General features: G+C 43.0%; 1 protein-coding gene across 1 annotated transcript in view; it reads right to left on the minus strand.

Moving 5' to 3' along the window:
* Positions 1 to 24,074, minus strand: part of LOC111956472 (insulin receptor) — a 57,391-nt gene that overhangs the window by 19,173 nt on the left and 14,144 nt on the right. The window contains exons 6-11 of the mRNA XM_070436594.1: positions 11,204 to 11,402; positions 10,358 to 10,650; positions 8,483 to 8,622; positions 7,750 to 7,909; positions 7,522 to 7,621; positions 5,027 to 5,094 (exon numbers count right to left, since the gene is read on the minus strand). Of these exons, the coding sequence (XP_070292695.1) occupies positions 5,027 to 5,094; positions 7,522 to 7,621; positions 7,750 to 7,909; positions 8,483 to 8,622; positions 10,358 to 10,650; positions 11,204 to 11,402 (960 nt within the window). The remainder of the gene's footprint in view (positions 1 to 5,026; positions 5,095 to 7,521; positions 7,622 to 7,749; positions 7,910 to 8,482; positions 8,623 to 10,357; positions 10,651 to 11,203; positions 11,403 to 24,074) is intronic.

Consider the following 24,074-nt stretch of genomic DNA (forward strand, 5'->3'; position numbering starts at 1 on the left):
GAGCCGAGATGGAGCGATGGCCGAGAGCCCGAGCAGAATCGAGGAGGCGACAGAGAAGAGCATGTGTGAGAGAGACGAGGATTGGTCGGCGATGGAGGGCGGCACGGATGGAGGAGAAGGACCTGCAGGATTTTGGAGAGGGAGAGGATGCGACGAGAGAGAGAGTGTAAGACTACATCATGAAGGCGTTACTTGCCGCTACAGTGTAAGACCTACATCATGAAGGGCTTACTTGCTGCTACAGTGTAAGACCTACATCATGAAGGGCGTTACTTGCCGCTACAGGTTAAGACCTTACATCATGAAGGGCGTTACTTGCCGCTACAGTGTAACCTACATCATGAAGGGCTTTACTTGCCGGCTACAGTGTAAGACCTACATCATGAAGGGCGTTACTTGCCGCTACAGTGTAAGACCTACATCATGAAGGGCGTTACTTGCCGCTTACAGTGTAAGACCTACATCATGAAGGGCGTTACTTGCCGCTACAGTGTAAGACCTACATCATGAAGGGCTTTACTTGCCGCTACATGATGTAAACCTACATCATGAAGGGCGTTACTTGCCGCTACAGTGTAAGACCTACATCATGAAGGGCGTTACTTGCCGCTACAGTGTAAGACCTACATCATGAAGGCGTACTTGCCGCTACAGTGTAAGACCTACATCACGAAGGGCTTTACTTGCTGCTACAGTGTAAGACCTACATCATGAAGGGCTTTACTTGCCGCTACAGTGTAAGACTACATCATGAAGGGCGTTACTTGCCGCTACAGTGTAAGACCTACATCATGAAGGCGTTACTTGCCGCTACAGTGTAAGACCTACATCATGAAGGGCGTACTTTGCCGCTACCGTGTAAGACCTACATCATGAAGGGCGTTACTTGCCGCTACAGTGTAAGACCTACATACATGAAGGGCGTTACTTGCCGCTACAGTGTAAGACTACATCAGAAGGGCTTACTTGCCGCTACAGTGTTAAGACCTACAGTGTCTATAGAAGGTGATGCCACTTTACATTCACATTTGAGTCATTTATCAGCTAATGAAGGTGAGACCACATACCATGATGATCACAAGACGTCTTTGTTTAAAGTGTTGGTAGCTACCGAGGTGCACGAATCAAAGCAAGCGACGGAAACGAAATGTTTCCTTCTCAGGTGCGTCTGATGGGGTGTGGTCTCTAAGGGCCAGCCCACTCTAGTTGTCATGGAGCTGATGACCCATGGCGACCTGAAGAGCTACCTGCGTTGCCTCCGCCCCGACTCTGAGGTACAACACACACACACACACACACACACATTATTGATCCCTGTCCTGGGGGCTAGTCTAGGGGTAGAGCTGCCTCCCCTGCAGGCAGCGGCTCTATCCACCCTGTATCGCTCTCCTCTATCCACCCTGTATCCTCTCCATCCTGTATCCATCCCACCCTGTATCCCTCCTCTATCCACCCTGTATCCATCTCCACCCTGTATCCTCTCTTCTATCCACCCTGTATCCATCTCTATCCTGTATCCATCTCCACCCTGTATCCCTCTCCACCCTGTATCCCTCTCCTCTATCCACCCTGTATCCATCTCCACCCTGTATCCCTCTCTTCTATCCACCCTGTATCCATCTCCATCCTGTATCCATCTCCACCCTGTATGCCTCTCTCTCTCCCACCCTGTATCCTCCCCACCCTGTATCCATCTCCATCCTGTATCCCTCTCCTCTATCCACCCTGTATCCCTCTCCTCTATCCACCCTGTATCCATCTCCATCCTGTATCCCTCTGCTCTATCCATCCTGTACCCTCTCCTCTATCCACCCTGTATCCCTCTCCTCTATCCACCCTGTATCCATCTCCATCCTGTATCCCTCTCTTACCCTGTATCCCTCTCCACCCTGTATCCCTCTCCCTCTATCCACCCTGTATCCATCTCTACCCTGTATTCCCTCTCCTCTATCCACCCTGTATCCATCTCCATCCTGTATCCATCTCCACCCTGTATCCCTCTCCTCTATCCACCCTGTATCCATCTCCACCCTGTATCCCTCTCCACCCTGTATCCCTTCCTCTATCCACCCTGTATCCTTCTCCATCCTGTATCCCTCTCCACCCTGTATCCCTCTCCTCTATCACCCTGTATCCATCTCCATCCTGTATCCATCTCCACCCTGTATCCCTCTCCTCTATCCACCCTGATCCCTCTCCTCTATCCACCCTGTATCCCTCTCCTCTATCCACCCTGTATCCATCTCCATCCTGTATCCCTCTCCACCCTGTATCCCTCTCCTCTATCCACCCTGTATCCCTCTCCTCTAGCCACCCTGTGTCCCTCCATCCTCTATCCACCCTGTGTCCCTCTCCTCTATCCACCCTGTATCCCTCTCCTCTATCCACCCTGTATCCCTCTCCTCTATCCACCCTGTGTCCCTCTCCTCTATCCATGGCTAGCTAGGTCTTCATCTGTGTCTGGTGTTAGCTAGTTACTGGCTAGCTAGGTCTTCATCTGTGTCTGGTGTTAGCTAGTTACTGGATAGCTCGGTCTTCATCTGTGTCTGGTGTTAGCTAGTTACCGGCTAGCTAGGTCTTCAGTCAGAATGGAACAAAAGGGAAGAGATAGTCGTTCAAAACTCAGACGCAGTTGTCAAGTCAACACATAAGTCAGTGCTGCGGTGAACCGCATCACAAGAGACATGCTAAATGGGAGATGTATAAAAAAATATATATARTGCCTTCGGAAAKTATTCAGACCCCTTCACTTTTTCCACATTTTGTTACGTTACAGCCTTATTCTAAAATGGATTAATTAGTTTTTCTCGCCATCAATCTACACACAATACCCCATAATCATAAAAAAACAGAAATATCACATTTACAAGTATTCAGACCCTTTAGTCAGTACTTTGTTGAAGCACCTTTGGCAGCGATTACAGCATCGAGTCTTCTTGGGTATGACGCTACAAGCTTGGCACACCTGTATTTGGGTAGATTCTCCCATTCTTCTCTACAGATCCTCTCAAGCTCTGTCAGGTTGGATGGGGAGCGTTGCTACATAGCTATTTTCAGGTTTCTCCAGAGATGTTTGATCGAGTTCAAGACCGGGCTCTGGCTGAGATGTCCACTCAAGGACATTCAGAGACTTGTCCCAAAGCCACTTCTGCGTTGTCTTGGCTGTGCGGTTAGGGTCGTTGTCGTGTTGGAAGGTGAACCTTCGTCCCAGTCTGCGGTCCTGAGTGCTCTGGAGCAGGTTTTCATCAAGGATCACTCTGTACTTTGCTCCGTTCATCTTTCCCACGAACCTGACCATTCTCCCAGTCCCTGCCGCTGAAAAACATCCCCACAGAATGATGCTTCACTGTAGTGATGGCGCCAGGTTTCCTCCAGATGTGACGTTTGGCATCAGGCCAAAGAGTTCAATCTTGGTTTCATCAGACCAGAGAATCTTGTTTCTCATGGTCTGAGAGTCTTTAGGTGCTTTTTGGCAAACTCCAAGAGGGCTGTCAGGTGCATTTTACTGAGGAGTCTGGCCACTCTACCATAAAGGCCTGATTGGTGGAGTGCTGCAGAGATGGTTGTCCTTCTGGAAGGTTCTCCCATCTCCACTGAAGAACTCTGGAGCTCTGTCAGAGTGACCATTGGGTTCTTGGTCACCTCCCTGATTGCTCAGTTTGGACAGGCAGCCAGCTCTAGGAAGGGTCTTGGTGGTTCCAAACTACAAACCTGTATTCACTTTGTCATTATGGGGTATTGCGTGTAGATTTCTGAGGGAAATGTTTTATTAAATCCATTTTAGAATAAGGCCGTAACGTAATAAAATGTGGAAAAGGGGAAGGGGTCTGAATACTTTCTGAATGCATTGTATATCATTGATGCAATTTCAATGTTCAGTTGCTTTGTGTATCACCAAATTTGCTTTTTTGCTTTGATTTGAGATGATTTTACAGCAATACTGCTAAACGCATTCCAAGTTTCTTGACGTTTCAAAGAGCTGTCAGTCAAGCTGAGCTCATGAATATAAGCTCCCCGCCCACTCAGCCTGTCTTTTCCAACTTCCTGGTAGTTAGCCATGAGGAAAATTCCTGTTCAGGAAGTTTAAAAACAAAAAATTGCATGCTGCCTATAAGTGAGTGCCGCGCATTCTGCAAGATGGATGGTCTATTGAAAAATGTCAACGGTAGATGCTGCCGACAGCACACACTTCTACGCAAAATGGGAATCGTTCAATATTTTGTTTATCAATACATGATTGTGTTTCTATCTCCTGCCTTGGTATAGGCTCAGTTTAAATACGCTATTACGTCACACTCCTATCGCAGCGCAATACTGTAGCCTACCCATACTGTCATAGGCTACCGGTCTATTTACTGATGAGCACCATTGGCTATTGAATGAGTGACGGATAAATAGTAGCCTAATATATGGTGTGTAGCAAAATAAACCAGTCATGTCAGAAACGGACAGACATGCTCCGCAATATGATTATGATTCAGGCCCATATAATAAAAAGTGAAAGAAATATATTAGGCGACTATGCAATCTTCTTACCAACAGCAAATGCATCTGTTTTATCATTAGGCCTTTTACGTTTCAATGTTTTTATCAGCATTATTTTAATAAACAAACACCTTCATTTCCTCCAAAAATAACAATATTAGCTTGCAATACAGTTGCTCAACCACTAGAAGTTGGGCGTATGCATGGTCTGAGATGTACATGGGAGGTACGCAAACTCTCCCGTCAAGTTCAACATTTGATAAATAACAACCTTTGGAGGGAAAAAACAGGTCGCAAGTAAGGCTTACTTTTATTGCGGGCACGCACTTTAGATAAATGAGGCCCCTTGACGCTATAATCCACAAACGATCAAGTATTGTATTTCTCTAAATCTCATAGCCAGCTAGTATGTGTCAGTGATTGTCTACTTACATGGCATACTAGTTTCAACATCAAAATACAGTCAGCTATGCTTTTTATACAGGTGTATTCCCCAAAGGTCAGCTGAGAATATAGAAGTCAGTTAATAAGGTGTCCTTACTGTCAGCAGCACTGAGGTACTCTGGGTTAGAGGAGGTGTAGAGGGGTCCAGAGGGGCCCTGGGTTTGCCTTGGTGGGAAAAACAAGGAGGTAGAGTTAAGCAATAAGGCATGAGGAGGTGTGGTACACTGCATTTGGACAGTAATCAGACCCCTTCCCTTTTTCCACATTGCTACGTTACAGCATAATTTAAAAAATTCAATAAAAAAAAACAAGTTCTCAATCTACACACAATACCCCATAATGACATCACAATACCCCATAATGACATAGCAAAACAGTATTATTATTTTTTTTTTGCAGATGTACAAACCCCCCCCCCCTAGTCAGTACTTTGTTGAAGCACCTTTGGCAGCGATTATAGCCTCGAGTCTTGGCTTGACGCTACAAGCTTGGCACAACTGTATTTGGGGAGTTTCTCCATTCTTCTCTGCAGATCCTCTCAAGCTCTGTCAGGTTGGATGGGGAGCGTCACTGCACAGCTATTTTCAGGTCTCTTCAGAGATGTTTGATCGGATTCAGTCCGGGCTCTGGCTGACCACTCAAGGACATTCAGAGACTTGTCCTGAAGTCACTCCTTCGTTGTCTTGGTTGTGTGCTTAGGTCGTTGTCCTGTTGGATTCTGGTAAACATTTGCCCAGTCTGAGGTCCTGAGCGCTAGGAGCAGGTTTTCATCAACTTGGAGCAACTTTCATCAACATACTTTGCTCCGTTCATCTTTCCCTCGATCCTGATAGTCTCCCAGTCCCTGCCGCTATACATCCCCCCTTCACCGAAGGGATAGTATCGCCAGGTGATGAGCGGTGCCTGGTTTCCTCCAGACATAACGCTTGACATTCAGGCCAAAGATTTCAATATTAGTTTCATCAGACAAGACAATCTTGTTTCTCGTGGTCTCAGAGTCCTTCAGGTGCCTTTTGGTAAACTCCAAGCGGGCTGTCATGTGCCTTTTACTGAGGAGTGGCTTCCGTCTGGCCACTCTACCAGAAAGGCCTGATTGGTGGAGTGCTGCAGAGATGATTGTCCTTCTGGAAGGTTCTCCCATCTCCACAGATGGACTCTAGAGCTCTGTCAGAGTGAMCATCGGGWTTTTGGTCACCTCCCTGACCAAGGCCCTTCTCCCCCGACTGCTMAGTTTGYCCGGGYGGCCAGCTCTATGAAGAGTCTTGGTGGTTCCAAACTTCTTCCATTTAAGAATGATGGAGRCCACTGTGTTCTTCGGTACCTTCAATGCTGCATACATTTTTTGYTACCCTTCCCCAGATCTGTGCMTYGACACAATCCTCTCGGAGCWCTACGGACAATTCCTTYRACCTCATGGCTTGGTTTTTGCTCTGACATGCACYGTCAACTGTGGGACYTTATATAGACAGGTGTGTGCCTTTCYAAATCATGTCCAATCAATTKAATTTAYCACAGGTGGACTCCAATCAAGTTGTAGAAACATCTCAAGGATGATCAATGGAAACAGGATGCACCTGAGCTCAAATTTGCGAGTCTCATAGCAAAGGATCTGAATACTTACGTGAATAAGGTATTTCTGTTTTTATATTTAATACATTTGCAAAATAAATTAAAAACCTGTTTTTACTTTGTCATTATGGGGTACTGTGTGTACATTGATGAGAATTATTACAARAAAATATATTTTAGAATAAGGCAGTAACATAACAGAATGTGAAAGGGTCTGGATACTTTCCGACTGCACTGTGTATAGCACGTCGAAGGGCTGTTCTTACGCACGATGCCACGTGGCATGCCTGGACACACCTCTTAGCCGTGGTATGTAGTCCATATACCACAAATCCCTGAGGTGCCTTATTATTATTATAAAAACTGGTTACCAACATAATTAGAAAATAAAACAAAATGTTTTATCATACCCGTGGTATATGGTCTGATATACCACGGCTTTCAACCAATGAGCATTCAGGGCTCAAACCACCCAGTTTATAATTAATAATATATCATGATTATATAACAAGTAACAACACAGAGAGATACCAAATCAATACCATAATAATCCTAAAGTTAATCCAGGTATCAGAAGTTACAGTGTACACACACTAGGAGTAACATTATTATAATAACAGAGAGCGACCAATGACTAGCCTCGCTGTAAACACACCTGATTAAACCAAATCAAAGTCTTCATTTATAACCACCTTTTAAACTGTAATTATGAACGCTAAAACTATTTCTTTTTAAATTGAATGTAGAATTATTATTTTYTCCCCCTCAACGTATCGTCTGACTGTAAAAGTAAATCATAATAAAGTAAGTACAATTTAGAGCCTGGTAGTGAAACAATATACACATCTAGACCMCTAGTAGTTGAGCCATTTTGTCTTATTGCTGGGCTGGAACAAAAGCCTATAGTTACTGCTGGTGTATCAGGAGAGAAGCTGTGTCCTTGGTGAACAGCCGAGACGACACACCAGCTTCTTTCACACACAGTTGGCTGATGACAGATTGCGGAGAAGCCATAAGACTTACTTCTTCCTGAACAWGACGAATCCTCCCGCTGCCACCAGTATCAGTAGAACCATGAAGATGACTGGACCAATGATAATCAATAGGTTGGATGGGTCCACGCCTAAAAAACACGTTGCCGTGGAGTTTTAGGCCAGGCTATTGCTAACGTAAAAAAGCTCTATATATTAAAATGATATTGGATTGATTTCACTGATTGGTCAAGCTGTCTGTGGCGTGTGTGTCTCTTACGGAGGTCCTGTACGTAGAAGTGTGTGGGGTCGGTCCAGGAGCCGTTTCCTGCCAGCGACGTGGCTCGGATCCTCACTGTGTAGTTCCCAGGGTGCACCACTCTCAGCCTGCTGCCCTCCGACTGCTGGTACATCTTCCTGGACACACAGTGGTGCAACTCCTAGAACGAACACACACACACACACACACACACACACACACACGAGATGTTTAATTTATTTATATATTTTTTTTAGGAGGAGAGGAGTTGGAGGGGGGAGAGAAGAATTGAATAAGCCCATTATATATAAATGAAATGTGAACGAATGAAAGTAGGAAACACAATATTACACTAGGAACACATTGAGCTAATAGAGTAGACCGTCTAAGCCAATCAGAGATGTGTTTTTAAAATCACTGCATTAAAAGCCAACAATAAAAAATAAAAAAAAGAGACCTGATTTGAGAAAAACATGTTTGTTTGACCACCACTGGAGTTATGTTGTTTTCAACATCAGTAATATCAGCTGTACCCAGTGTGATGTTGCCATGGTAACTAAAACAGAGTGCTGATGCAACATGGCTATTGTTACATTAACGGTCCTATTTTAGAAATGAGAGCAGAGAGACTTGTGTTCAACGTATCTGAATTATACTAAGTGAGACTGTGGGCACAGCATATGTCCAGTATTTTAAGTGTGTGTTTGTTTTCATGCCTGTGAGTGTTTTCATGCCTGTGTGTTTGTCTGCTCACCTCTGCGTCTCCCAGTCTCTTGTAGTTGACTTCGTACAGGATGATCATTCCATTGGGAGCTTTAGGCTCCAGCCATTTGATGTGAACAGAGTACTCAGACACATCATAGCTGATGGGGCCCACGATGTCATCTGCTTTGTCTGTTGGCAGGATACACAAGGTTTTAAAATGGCCTCTGTTGACAGGATACACAAGGTTTTAAAATGGCCTCTGTTGACAGGATACAAAAGGTTTTAAAATGGCCTCTGTTGACAGGATACAAAATGTTTTAAGATGGCATCTGTTGACAGGATACAAAATGTTTTAAGATGGCATCTGTTGACAGGATACAAAAGGTTTTAAGATGGCCTCTTGACAGGATACAAAAGGGTTTAAGATGGCCTCTGTTGACAGGATACAAAAGRGTTTAAGATGGCCTCTGTTGACAGGATACAAAAGGGTTTAAGATGGCCTCTGGCTGTTGACAGGATACACAAGGTTTAAAATTGGCCTCTGTTGACAGGATACAAAAGGTTTAAAATTGGCCTCTGTTGACAGGATACACAAGGTTTAAAAAGGGCCTCTTTGGCTGTTAGCAGGACACACGAGGTGTTAAAATAGCCTCTTCACTCTATCCCAATACCACAAACCTCAACATCTCAGATCTATAAATACTGTGTAAAAGTAGACAAAAAAAATTGATATGCACTTCTTAAACTGCTTTTTTACTTCTGACATTGTTTTCTTAAGTGGTGGGTGTGCGGTGTAGACTGTGTGCAAGTGTAGCGTAATTAAGCAATAAGGCCCGAGGGGGTGTGGTATATGGCTGTCAGCCAATCTGCATTCAGTGTTCAAACCACCCAGTTTATAATGGCCAATATACCACAGCTAAGGGCTGTCCTTAAAGGGATACTTCGTGATTATGGCCGTTCATCTACTTCTCCAGAGTTAGAYGAACTTGTGGATACCATTGTTATGTCTCTGTGCCAATGCTAACTAGCATTAGCGCAATGACTGGAAGTCTATGCTAGCAGATACCCATAGACTTCCAGTCATTGCGCTAACGTTAGTTAGCAATTGCGCTAACTAGCAAATGCAGAGACATAAAAATGGTATCCACGAGTTCATCTTACTCTGGGGAAGTAAATAAAAGGTCTCATTGCCAAAATCCGGAAGTAGCCCTTTAAGGCGTCAACATCCCTAGGTTTGGCTGGTGAACCGAACGAGTGTGCTCGCATACTCTCTTAAAAGACCTTCGCTTGAAAAACGATAGCAATAGTACTGTTTGTCCATCTTGAGATGCCGTAGCCCATATACACTGCTTCAAAAAATGTATCTAAGCTAACTCAAGATAACTGTCATTCATTTCGAGGAGACCTTATTCGCGCAATTCTACATCTAATTAAGATGATTGGTGCAGTATTTCTCAAGTAAAAACATGTGAATGTTTTGTCTCTCATTAAATAACAACAAACACTTAATTGAAGAATCCCTACTTGGGCTACCAACATCAGCTTGCCTTGAGACATGTTGTTGTTGTTGTTGTGCAGGAACAGCTGAAAAACCCTTGCCGAAKACCAAAACATAATGAACTGTGGTCAAAATACATGCACAAATGTTCCAAACTGTTTCGGATGGTAAGCATGCGRACGCCTTTATGATCGACACGAAGCAGAGTTCCTGGATACAGCCTATAACCGTGGTATATTAGCCATAAACCACAAGTCCCCGAGGTATAAACTGGTTACCAACATAAATAGAACAGTAAACAAGTATTTTTTTTGCGTCATACCTGTGGTATATTGTCTGATATACACACGACTGAAATGCTGTTTCAGCCAATCAGCAGCCAGGAATCAAACTACCAGGTTTAAAATGGTGTGTAGATAGCCTCACCCTCAGGCATGGTGCGAGCTGAGACGAAGGCCGCCATACTGCAGCGTGAGGGGTTTGTGGGGTGGTTGCAGGCCAACACATCGATCTGGTACGAGGTGAAGTGTCGGAGGCCGGAGATGACCGCGGACTCCTTGGAGAACACAGTCAGCTGGATCTTAGTGCTCTCCACACCATCCTCATCGTCGTCTGGGCCGCGGGTGGCGTAACCTTCCGGCAGGGTGGGAGGCTTTGTCACGAACGAAGGCTGCGTCTCATTAGCTACGCCCATGGCTGAGCGGCGCTGTCTGGTTGATCTGGGGGATAATCAATCAATCAAATTGTATTGATTTAGTGTTAAACACATCATACTGTTAAGGTTACCGCTACTGAGCAGAGTGCTGATGAGACTTAGTGCAGGTAACTTCTGAATGTTTACCGCCAGGGGGAGCACTGGGACTTTGATTAGCATGGAAGGGATTCAAATTCTGATCTTTTTGCCACTAATTGGTCTTCTGACCAATCAGATCAGATATTTTGCCACTAATTGGTCTTCTGACCAATCAGATCAGATATTTAGCCAATAATTGGGCAAAAGATAAGAATTGTTTTGCCTGTGTAAATGCAGCATTAGGTTTTAAATAACAGGATAAAGACAGAGCTGATCTAAAACTCCTATTTGGGGATTTGTGTGTAAATGTTATGTATATATATTTGTTTTGTACCCTAACTACAAAATGAATGTCCCAATTAGGACAATAAATACATTGATTAATTGACTGACTGTCTGTTTTGGCTGGCTAGCTAGCTAGCTGATTGGCTGGCTGGCTGGCTGGCTGGCTAGCTGGCTGACGTAGCTGTCATACATACTTGAGCAGGAAGACCTCATTGTGGATGTAGTTCTCAAAGGTCTTGCGGTACTCTGAGTCCTCAGCCTCCTTCTTCAGTTGTTTCTCTGTTTTGGGACAGGCACAACAGCGGCCACCCTGACCCTCATCCTCAGTCTGGTTCCACTTAGCCTCTTCGTCACTGTCGACCTGGGTGGGCACCCGCGAAGGCAGCTTCATACCTAAACAGAGAGAGAGGGAGAGAGAGTTAAAGACAGAGAGAGATAGACACCTGCGATGGCAGATTGATACCTGAACGGAGAGAGGGAGCGCGAGAGAGAAAGGGAGACAGAGTTAGATAGACACCAGCGATGGCAGCTTCATACCTGGAGGAAGAGAGGGAGGGAGTTTACCCCTTTAGTTAACACCAGTGGCGTGTAATGGAGGGTATACGTAGGTTTACCCACTTATTTTTCAGTGGGCATTGCGTATACTCACTTCTTATTCCCCACTGATGCTGTATCAAAGTAGTGTAATGGAGGTATATGCCGTATCAATTAATAAGGCTGATGGAACAGATCATAATGTTTACCTTAAAATGTTAAATATTATTTCTTCACATTTTAGGCGCAGCAATGTACACATCGGTAGGCCTAAGCATTAATGTTCCAAAATCTATGTTCCAGTTTTTGCGGGAAACACAGTTCTAAAATGAGCACAGCACATGCGAGCAGTTTCATGCCAGAGATGGGAATATCCATTACAAATGTAGGAAAGGGGGAGATCTAAAGATACAACAACTATCATGGGTTGCTAGTAGAGGTCGACCGATTAATCGGAATGGCCGATTTAAATTAGGGCCGATTTCAAGTTTGCATAACACTCGGTAATCTGCATTTTTGGACACCGATTGTGGCCGATTACATTGCACTCCACGAGGAGACTGCGTGGCAGGCTGACTACTTGTTACGCAAGTGCAGCAAGAAGCCAAGGTAAGTTGCTAGCTAGCATTAAACTTACTCTATAAAAAACAATCAATCTTAACATAATCACTAGTTAACTACACATGGTTGATGATATTACTAATTTATCTAGCTTGTCCTGCGTTGCATATAATCGATGCGGTGCCTATTAATTTCTCATCGAATTACAGCCTACTTCGCCAAACGGGTGATGATTTAACAAGCGCATTCGCGAAAAAAGCAATGTTGTTGCACCAATGTGTACCTAACCATAAACATCAACGCCTTTCTTTAAAATCAATACACAAGTATATATTTTTAAACCTGCATATTTAGTTAATATTGCCTGCTAACATGAATTTCTTTTAACTAGGAAAATTGTGTCACTTCTCTTGCAAGCATTCAGGGTATATGCAGCAGTTTGGGCCGCTTGGCTCGTTGCGAACTGTGTGAAGACCATTTCTTCCTAACAAAGACTAATTAATTTGCCCGAATTTTACATAAATTATGACATAACATTGAAGGTTGTGCAATGTAACACCAATATTTAGACTTAGGGATGCCACCCGTTAGATTAAATACGGAACGGTTCTGTATTTCACTGAAAGAATAAACGTTTTGTTTTCGAAATGATAGTTTCCGGATTTGACCATATTAATGACCTAAGGCTTGTATTTCTGTGTGCTATTATGTTATAATCAGGTCTATGATTTGACATTTGATAAGAGCAGTCTGAGCGGTGATAGGCAGCAGCAGGCTCGTAAGCATTCATTCAAACAGCACTTTCGTGCGTTTGCCAGCAGCTCTTCGCTGTGCTTCAAGCATTGAGCTGTTTATGACTTCAAGCCTATTAACTCCTGAGATTAGGCTGGTGTAACCGATGTGTAATGGCTAGCTAGTTAGCGGGGTGCGCGCTAATAGCATTTCCATCGGTGACGTCACTCGCTCTGAGACCTTGAAGTAGTTGTTTCCCCTTGCTCTGCAAGGGCTGTGGCTTTTGTGGAGCGATGGGTAACGATGCTTCGAGGGTGGCTGTTGTCGATGTGTTCCTGGTTCGAGCCCAGGTAGGGGCGAGGAGAGGGACGGAAGCTATACTGTTACACTGGCAATACTATAGTGCCTATAAGAACATCCAATAGTCAAAGGTATATGAAATACAAATGGTATAGAGAGAACAATTCCTATAATAACTACAACCTAAAACTTCTTACCTGGGAATATTGAAGACATGTTAAAAGGAACCACCAGCTTTCATATGTTCTCATGTTCTGAGCAAGGAATTTAAACGTTAGCTTTTTTACTTGGCACATATTGCACTTTTACTTTCTTTTCCAAAACTTAGTTTTTGCATTATTTAAACCAAATTGAACATGTTTCATTATTTATTTGAGGCTAAATTGATTTTATTGATGTATTATATTAAGTTAAAATAAAAGTGTTCATTCAGTATTGTTGTAATTGACATTATTACAAATAAAAAATAAAAATAAAAAATAATAATAAATAATAATACATTTAAAAAATGTGGCTGATTAATTGATATCGGCTTTTTTTGTTCCTCCAATAATCCTCCTGATGGTCCTCCTGATGTTGTTTAAGCATCGTTATAAACTTAGAACATACAATGCTGTTGTTTCTCTATTAAGAGAGAGCGCAAAAAAATAACTGAAATAAATTGAAACAAATCTGAAACCTGTGAATTTCTGACTCAATTGACAGCCTCATTTATCAGTTCCAATTGTAGGTTCTACTATCAGCCTACTTGCACAGTACATCTTGGGTAGGCCTGACTGTGAAAGACCAATATAGGATTTATCATTATAGATTATTCACAATTTATGTCACTGTTTCTCATAGAATTTTTCACACAGGGTGCCTTTCCTTTGCCGGGTGAGCCATACCAATTTTTGCAATATATGGATTTGTGCCATTTACTTTGAACTAGACTGTATTTACAGCACCTGAGTAGATGCACTTCTTTTGAGATCAAAACGAGAATTGCATGTAGCCACCCGTGCACATTTGTTCATATTCTTTGCTAGTTAGTGAATTATTAGCCCAGTTATAGATACTTTCTAGTCAACAACGGGGGAGTGGTTGCTTCCTACAACAGCACAACGTGTACATTTCTAGCCTTCTTTGAAAAGTGAGTCAGGTAAAGAGCTTATTTTTAAATGTCTTAAAGGGGCCGTGTTGTATTTTGAGACAGGCTTGAATAAGCTAAGTAGCCAATAGGCAGAGGGTAGCACAATTTGACTGATTCTCTGTAATAATGGTATGGGAATAATAAAGTTTTATTTTGTAAAGTGGTTTCTTGCCTCAAACACCACAACATTTTCACCTCCATTTTCAGTGAAGGACAAGTGGATAAACAGGTTAATGTCAAGCCCTGCATATTTTCTTCACAAAGTCTCATGGAATGTGGTCCCGTGTGGCGCTTGCAACGCCAGGGCCGTGGGTTCGATTCCCACGGTGGACCAGTACAAAAAAACAGTACAAAAACAAAGTATGAAAATGTATGCACTCACTACTGTAAGTCATTCTTAGTTTGTCTACAGTAGGAGCAAATGTGTGATGTGAAATGTAGGTCTACATTTCACATCACACATTTGCTCCTACTGTAGACAAACTGTAACTTAAAGCGGGTACAGCCTCAGTGTTCACAGTAAAACAACCACCAGAACTTTCACAATGTTCAAGTTTGCGCTCAGCAGACAGGAAATTTGCTCAGTGCTGAAAAACAAATAGAGGGAACATTGGTCAAGACTCCATCCTGTCAGTAACTGTCCTCAGTGTCTCATCTGGTTGATATAAAACAACCCTCACATGATCCCCTCCAGACTAGTGTTGTCTAGACTGTTTGGCTGAGTGCATGGGAGTAGAAGAGGACGTTAAAGTGGAGCTTGTCTGTGTGACACAGAGTGAGTGGCTGCCACTTGTTAGTGCAAGGCCAAATCAGGTAAGAAATTTATTCCAACCCACCTACTGAATCACACACCACACACACACCACACACACACACACACACACACACACACACACACACACACACACACACACACACACACACACACACACACAGACATCTCTGGCAGCAGTCCAAAAGAATAGAATAATAAGTCGGGAAATATATTTGTATTATATCGTATTTTGTAAATGCTCCCTTGTGAAATATACCTTGGTCTCAATGGGACTCCCTGTTATAATACATGTTAAATACATAGGGCTGTGAATTGCCAGCGACCTCACGATACGATATTATCACCATACTTCGGTGCCGAGAGGATATTGCGATTCGCACGATTCTATATGTACTGCGATTCGATCCTGCCATTTTATTTGCGATCGGATGTTCCAAACATATTGCGCACCAWGTCTGCTGCAGAGGGACAAGAGAGAGCTATGAGAAAATGAGTTTTRATCAGTCATGGAAATAAAAGGGCTGAAAACATGATGGCTCACCATTTAAAAAGAACATGGCTGCTCTACTTGTTGGGGGCGGAGCCTTTGGCAGAGTTGATAAGGAACAATCCAAGTATTGTGGGTGTTTCTGTAGGCGGTCTTCAGCACAGGATTTCTATCTACGCGAATKATGTCTTGCTCTACATATCCAACCCTGAGAAATCCCTCCCATTTTAGACACAATTACAAAGTACGGCAAGTTTTCAGGATATAAGATACAKTTGAACAAATCCACTGTTTGCCCTCTCAATCTTACACTCAACGGCTCAGTTAAGACACTCTGCCCGTTCCAATGTAAGACACAGGGGTTTCAATACCTTGGGATCTTTGTAACACCAGATATGAATGGCCTTTTTAAGGAAAATTATCTCCTCTTTTCCTGGATCAAATCAAGAATGATCTCCGAACCTGGATCTCCCTCCCAATCAGCTTAGTGGGAAGAATCAATGTTATCTGTATGAACATCCTCCCTAGATTGAACTATTTCAGATACTTCCATGTTATCTCCCAGTTTATTTTGTCAAAACAACCAACCAAAGCATCACCAAATGTATATGGGGCAATAAAAAAACTGGGTTCAAGTACTCCACTCTATCGAAACCTGAATCTAAGGGTGGTCTTGCCCTTCCCTGCCTTCATTTGTACTACTGGTCTGCCCAAATCCACAACATGTTAACATGGMTYACAAACAGACAAGACTCAATGTGGATTCAGATAGAGGCCCAAATCCTGTGGTTCATTGCCCCTAAACTTAATTATATTCATTAATATCTTTAGTGAAGTGGGCAACATAGCCAAAACCTTTGTCATTTACAGCACCCAACTAGCATGGAAGGACTGTAGGAAATACCTTTACTTCATAACTAAGTTTAGGGGCAATGAAACCACAGGATTTGGGCCTCTATCTGAATCCACATTGATCTCTTCGTCTGTTTTGTGATCCATGTTAACATGTTGTGGATTTGGGCAGACCAGTAGTACAAATGAAGGCAGGAAGGGCAAGACCACCCTTAGATTCAGGTTTCGATAGAGTGGAGTACTTGAACCGTTTTTTTTTATTCCACCATATTGGTGATGCTTTGGTTGGTTGTTTTGACAAAATAAACTGGGAGATAACATGGAAGATCTGAATTAGTTCAATCTAGGGAGGATGTTCATACAGATAATTCGGATTCTTCCCACTAAGCTGATTGGAGGGGATCCAGGTTCGAGATCATTCTTGATTTGATACCAGGAAGAGGAGATATTCCTTAAAAGGCCATTCATATCTGGTGTTACAAAGATCCCAAGGTATTGAAACCCTGTGTCTTACATTGGAACGGGCAGAGTGTCTTAACTGAGCCGTTGAGTGTAAGATTGAGAGGGCAAACAGTGGATTTGTTCAATTGTATCTTATATCCTGAAAACTTGCCGTACTTTGTAATTGTGTCTAAAATGGAGGATTTCTCAGGGTTGGTATGTAGAGCAAGACATATTCGCGTAGATAGAAATCCTGTGCTGAAGACCGCCTACAGAAACACCCACAATACTTGGATTGTTCTTATCAACTCTGCAAAGGCTCCGCCAACAAGTAGAGCAGCCCATGTTCTTTTTAATGGTGAGCCTCATGTTTTCAGCCCTTTTATTTCCATGACTGATAAAAACTCATTTCTCATAGCTCTCTCTTCTCCTCTGCAGCAGACTTGGTGCGCAATATGTTTGGAACATCCGATCGCAAATAAAATGGCAGGATCGAATCGCAGTACATATGAATCGTGCGAATCGCAATATCCTCTCGGCACCGAAGTATGGTGATAATATCGTATCGTGAGGTCGCTGGCAATTCACAGCCCTATGTATTTACATGTATTATAACAGGGAGTCCCATTGAGACCAAGGTAATTTCACAAGGGAGCATTTACAAAATACGATATAATACAAATATATTTCCCGACTTATTATTCTATTCTTTGGACTGCGCCGAGATGGTTGTGTGTGTGTGTGTGTTTGTGTGTGTGTGTTGGGGTGTGTGTGGTTGGTGTGTGTGGTGTGTGTGGTGTGTTGTGTGTGTGTGTGTGTGTGTTTTGTGTGTGGTGGTGTGTTGTGTGTGTGGTGTTGTGTGTGTGTGTGTGGGTTGTGGAGTTCAGAGGTGGTTTGGAATAATTTTCTACCTGATTTGGCCTCTTCAGCACTCATCTGTGTCACACAGACGAGCTCCACTTTAACGTCCTCTTCTACTCCCTGCACTCAGCCAAACAGTCTAGACACTAGTCTGGAGGGGTCATGGAGGTTGTTTTTATCACACAGATGAGACACTGAGGACAGTTTACTGAACAGGATGAGTCGTTATCTTGACCAATGTTCCCTCTATTGTGTTTTCAGCATGTACTGACGAACAATTTCCGTGATCTGCCTGAGCGCAAACTGAACAATTGTGAAAGTTCTGGTGGTTGTTTTACTGTGAACACTGAGCTGTACCCGCTTTAAGTACAGTTTTCTACAGTAGGAGCAAATGTGTGATGTGAAATGTACGACTACATTTCACATCACACATTTGCTCCTACTGTAGACAAACTAAGAATGACTTACAGTAGTGAGTGCATACATTTTCATACTTTGTTTTTGTACTGTTTTTTTTGTACTGGTCCACCGTGGGATCGAACCCACGGCCCTGGCGTTGCAACCGGCACAAGGACCACATTCCATGAGACTTTGTGAAGAAAATATGCAGGGCTTGACATTAACCTGTTTATCCACTTGTCCTTCACTGAAAATGGAGGTGAAAATGTTGTGGTGTTTGAGGCAAAACCACTTTCAAAATAAAACTTTATTATTCCCATACCATTATTACAGAGAATCAGTCAAATTGTGCTACCCTTCGCTCTGATATTGGCTACTTAGTCTATATCAAGCCTGTCTCAAAATACAACACGGCCCCTTTAAGACATTTAAATAAGCTCTTTACCTGACTCACTTTTCAAAGAAGGCTAGAAATGTACACGTTGTGCTGTTGTAGGAAGCAACACTCCCCCGTTGTTGACTAGAAAGTATCTATAACTGGGCTAATATATCACTAACTAGCAAAGAATATGAACAAATGTGCACGGGTGCTACATGCAATTCTCGTTTTGATCTTCAAGGTGCTGTAAATACAGTCTAGTTCAAAGTAAATGGCACAAATCCATATATTGCAAAAATTGGTATGGCTCACCCGGCAAGGAAAGGCACCCGTGTGAAAAATTCTATGAGAAACAGTGACATAAATTGTGAATAATCTATAATGATAAATCCTATATGGTCTTTCACAGTCAGGCCTACCCAAGATGTACTGTGCAAGTAGGCTGATAGTAGACCTACAATTGGAACTGATAAATGAGGCTGTCAATTGAGTCAGAAATTCACAGGTTTCAGATTTGTTTCAATTTATTTCAGTTATTTTTGCGCTCTCTCTTAATAGAGAAACAACAGCATTGTATGTTCTAAGTTTATAACGATGCTTAACACACATCAGGAGGACCATCAGGAGGATTATTGAGAGGAAACAAAAAGCCGATATCAATTAATCAGCCACATTTTTTAATTTATTATTATTATTATTATTTATTTTTTTTTTGTAATAATGTCAATTACAACTACTGAATGAACACTTTTATTTAAACTATAAGTACATAATAAAAACAATTAGCCTCAAAATAAATAATGAAACATGTTCAATTTGGTTTAATAATGCAAAAAACTAAAGTTTTGAGAAAGAAGTAAAGTGCAATATGTGCCAAGTAAAAAAAGCTAACGTTTAATTCCTTGCTCAGACATGAGAAACATATGAAGCTGGTGGTTCCTTTTAACATGTCTTCAATATTCCAGTAAGAAGTTTTTAGGTTGTAGTTATTATAAGGAATTGTTCTCTCTATAAATTGTATTTCATATACCTTTGACTATTGAGATGTTCTTATAGGCACTATAGTATTGCCAGTGTAACAGTATGGCTTCCGTCCCTCTCTGCCCCTACCTGGGCTCGAACGCAGGAACACATCCGACACAGCCACCTCGAAGCAGTCGTTCCTATCGCTCCTCAGAATAGCCACAGCCTTGCAGAGCCAAGGGTAAAACTTAACTATTCAACGGTCAGAGCGAGTGACTGTCACCGATGGTAAATGCTATTAACGCGCACCTCTCCGCTAACTAGCTAGCCTTTACACATCGGTTTACATCCAGCCTAATCTCAGGAGTTAAGAGGCTTGAAGTCATAAACAGCTCAATGCACTTGAAGCACCTGCAGCGAAGAGCCGCTGGCAACGCGCACGAAAGTGCTGTTTGAATGAGGCTTACGAGACCTGCTGCTGCCTATCACCAGCTCAGACTGCTCTTTATCAAATTTCAATCATCTTAGACCTGTATAACATAATAAAGCACACAGAAATATTCAAGCCTTAGGTCATCTTAATATGGTCAAATCCGAAACTATCATTTCGAAAACAAAACGTTTATTCTTTCAGTGAAATACAGACCGTTCCGTATTTAATCTAACGGTGGCATCCCATTAAGTCTCTTAATATTAGGTGTTAACATTTGACAACTATTCATGTATTGTCTTATAATTATGTTAAAATTCGGGCAATTAATTAGTCCTATTGATTAGGAAGAAATGGTCTCACACACAGTTCGCAAGAGCGACGAGCCCCACTAACTGCTGCATATACCCTGAATGCTTGCAAGAGAAGTGACACAATTTTCTATGTTAAAGAAGAAAATTCATTTGTTAGCAGGCAATATTACATAAATATGCAGGTTTAAAAAAATATATACTGGTTGTATTGATTTTAAAGAAAAGGTCGTTTATGTTGGGGCAATATAATAGAAAGGGTTATGGTCTTATGGTACCATTGTGCAACAACATTGCTTTTTTCGCGAATGCGCTTGTTAAATCATCACCCGTTGGCGAAAGTAGGCTTGTAATTCGATGAAGAAATTAATAGGCACACGCATCGATTATATGCAAAAAACCATCAACTTAAAAATTTAAATAATTTCAACAAACCATCGATAGCCAAGTAGTAATAGTTACACTATGTATTAAGATTATGTTAAGTTGATTGTTTTTTATAGAGTAAGTTTAAATGCTAGCTAGCAACTTACCTTGGCTTACTTGCTCGCACTTGCGAACAAGTAGTCAAGCCTGCCACGCAGTCTCCTCGTGAAGTGCAATGTAATCGGCCACAATCGGTGTCCAAAAATGCAGATTACCGAGTGTTATGCAAACTTGAAATCGGCCCTAATTTAAATCGGCCATTCCGATTAATCGTCGACCTCTACTAGCAACCCATGATAGTTGTTGGTATCTTTAGATCTCCCCCTTTCCTAACATTTTGTAATGGATATTCCCATCTCTGGCATGAAACTGCTCGCATGTGCTGTGCTCATTTTAGAACTGTGTTTCCCGAAAAACTGGAACATAGATTTTGGAACATTAATGCTTAGGCTACCGATGTGTACATTGGCTCGCGCCTAAATGTGAAGAAATAATATTAACCATTTTAAAGGTAAACATTATGATCTGTTCCATCAGCCTTATTAATTGATTACGCATATACCTCCATTACACTACTTTGATACACGCATCAGTGGGAATAAGAAGTGAGTATTACGCCAATGCCCGCAACTGAAAAGTAGAGTGGGTAAACCTACGTATACCCTCCATTACAAAACGCCACTGGGTGTTAACTAAAGGGGTAAACTCCTCCCTCTCTTCCTCCAGGTATGAAGCTGCCATCGCTGGTGTCCTATCTAACTCTGTCTCCCTTTCTCTCTCCGCGCTCCCTCTCTCCCGTTCAGGTATCATCTGCCATCGCAGGTGTCTATCTCTCTCTGTCTTTAAACTCTCTCTCCCTCTCTCTCTGTTTAGGTATGAAGCTGCCTTCGCGGGTGCCCACCCAGGTCCGACAGTGACGAAGAGGCTAAGTTGGAACCAGACTGAGGATGAGGGTCAGGGTGGCCGCTGTTGTGCTGTCCAAAACAGAGAAACAACTGAAGAAGGAGGCTGAGGACTCAGAGTACCGCAAGACCTTTGAGAACTACATCCACAATGAGGTCTTCCTGCTCAAGTATGTATGACAGCTTACGTCAGCCAGCTAGCCAGCCCAGCCAGCCAGCCACCAATCAGCTAGCTAGCTAGCGCGCCAGCCAAAACAGACAGTCAGTAATTAATCAATGTAGTTTATTGTCCTAATTGGGACATTCATTTTGGTAGTTAGGGTACAAACAAATATATATACATAACATTTACACACAAATCCCCAATAGGAGTTTTAGATCAGCTCTGTCTTTATCCTGTTATCTTAAAAACGTAATGCTGCATTTACACAGGCAAAAACAATTCTGTTATCTTTTGCCCAATTATTGGCTAAATATCTGATCTGATTGTCAGAAGACCAATTAGTGGCAAAATATCTGATCTGATTGGTCAGAAGACCAATTAGTGGCAAAAAGATCAGAATTTTGAATCCCTTCCAATGCTAATCAAAGTCCCATGCTCCCCCTGGCGGTAAACATTCAGAAGTTACCTTGCACTAAGTCTCATCAGCACTCTGGCTCAGTAGCGGTAACCTTAACAGTATGATGTGTTTTAACACTAAATCAAATACAATTTGTTGATTGATTATTCCCCCCAGATCAACCAGACAGCGCCGCTCAGCCCATGGGCGTAGCTAAATGAGACGCAGCCTTCGTCGTGACAAAAAGCCTCCCACCTGCCGGAAGGTTACGCCACCCGCGGCCCAGACGACGATGAAGGATGGTGGTGGGAGAGCACTAAGATCCAGCTGACTGTGTTCTTCCAAAGGAGTCCGCGGTCATCTCCGCCTCCGACACTTCACCTCGTACCAGATCGATGTGTTGGCGCTGCAACCACCCCACAAAATCCCCTCACGCTGCAGTATGGCGGGGCCTTCGTCTCAGCTCGCACCATGCCTGAGGGTGAGGCTATCTACACACCATTTTAAACCTGGTAGTTTGATTCCTGGCTGTGATTTGGCTGAAACAGCAATTTCAGTCGTGTGTATAATCAGACAATATACCACAGGTATGAACGCAAAAAAAATACTTGTTTACTGTTCTATTTATGTTGGTAACCAGTTTATACCTCGGGGACTTGTGGTTTATGGCTATATACCACGGTTATAGGCTGTATCCAGGAACTCTGCTTCGTGTCGATCAATAAAGGCGTCCGCATGCCTTACCATCCGAAACAGTTTGGAACATTTTGGCAATTATTTTGAACCACAGTTCATTATGTTTTGGTCTTCGGGCAGGGTTTTTCAGCTGTTCCTGCAGCAACAACAACAACCAACATGTCCAAGGCAAAGCTGTATGTTGGTACCCAAGTAGGGTAGGGGGCGGGGGGTGGGGGGGTGCGAGGGGGGTGTTCTGGGGGGTGCGGCGGGGGTTAGGGGGGAGGTGTGGTGGGATAGGCTGGATGAGGGTGGGGGGGTCAGGGGGGGGAGGGGTTCGAGGGGGGCGTGGGGAGGGGGGGTGGTGGGTGGGGGAGGTGGGGTGGGTGGTGAGGGGGGGGTCGGGGGGTGGTCTTTCCTTCCTCTTTCTGTTCAATCCTCTCCTTCTTTGGGGGCGAGGCGGGTGGGAGGGGGGGGGTGGAGGGGGACGGCGGGGATAAGCTGAGGTCTCTTTTCTCAATTTTTGTGTTTGAAGCAACATCACGTTTTTTACTTGAGAAAATGCGAGCACCAATCATCCTTAATTAGATGTAGAATTGCGCGATAAGTCTCCTCGAAATGAATGAAAGTTATCTTGAGTTAAGCTTGATACATTTTGTTGAAGCAGTGGTAATATGGGCTACGGCACTCCAAGATGGAAACAGAACAGTACTATTGCTAATCGTTTTTCAAGCGAAAGGTCTTTTTAAGAGGAGTATGCGAGCAGACACTCGTTTCGGTTCACCAGCCAGACACTAGGGATGTTGACGCCTTAAAGGCTATTTCCCGGCATTTTGGCAAATGAGACCTTTTTATTTACTTCCCCAGAGTATAAGATGAAATCGTGGATACCAATTTTTATGTCTCTGCATTTTGCTAGTTAGCGGCAATTGCTAACTAACTGTTAGCGCAAAACTGGAAGAATCTATGGTTATCTCTGCATAAAGACTTCCAGTCATTGCGCTAATGCTAGTTAGCATTGGCGCAAGAACATAACAATGTATCCCACAAGTTCGTCTAACTCTGGAGAGTAAGATGAAGCGGCCATAAATCACAGAAAGTATCCACTTTAAGGACAGCCCTTAAGCTGTGGTTATATTGGCCATTATAAACTGGTGGTTGAACACTGGAATGCAGATTTGGCTGACAGCCTATTACCAAACCCCCTCGGGCCTTATTGCTTAATTACGCCTAATCAATTGCACCCTAGTCCTAACAACCCGCCACGCCCAACCATTAAGAAAACTAATGTCAGAAGTAAAAAAGCGTTTAAGAAGTGCATATCAAATTTTTTTTGTCCTACTTT

Source organism: Salvelinus sp. IW2-2015, linkage group LG32 (assembly GCF_002910315.2).
Source record: "Salvelinus sp. IW2-2015 linkage group LG32, ASM291031v2, whole genome shotgun sequence".
In the NCBI taxonomy this organism is placed as follows: Eukaryota; Metazoa; Chordata; class Actinopteri; order Salmoniformes; family Salmonidae; genus Salvelinus; species Salvelinus sp. IW2-2015.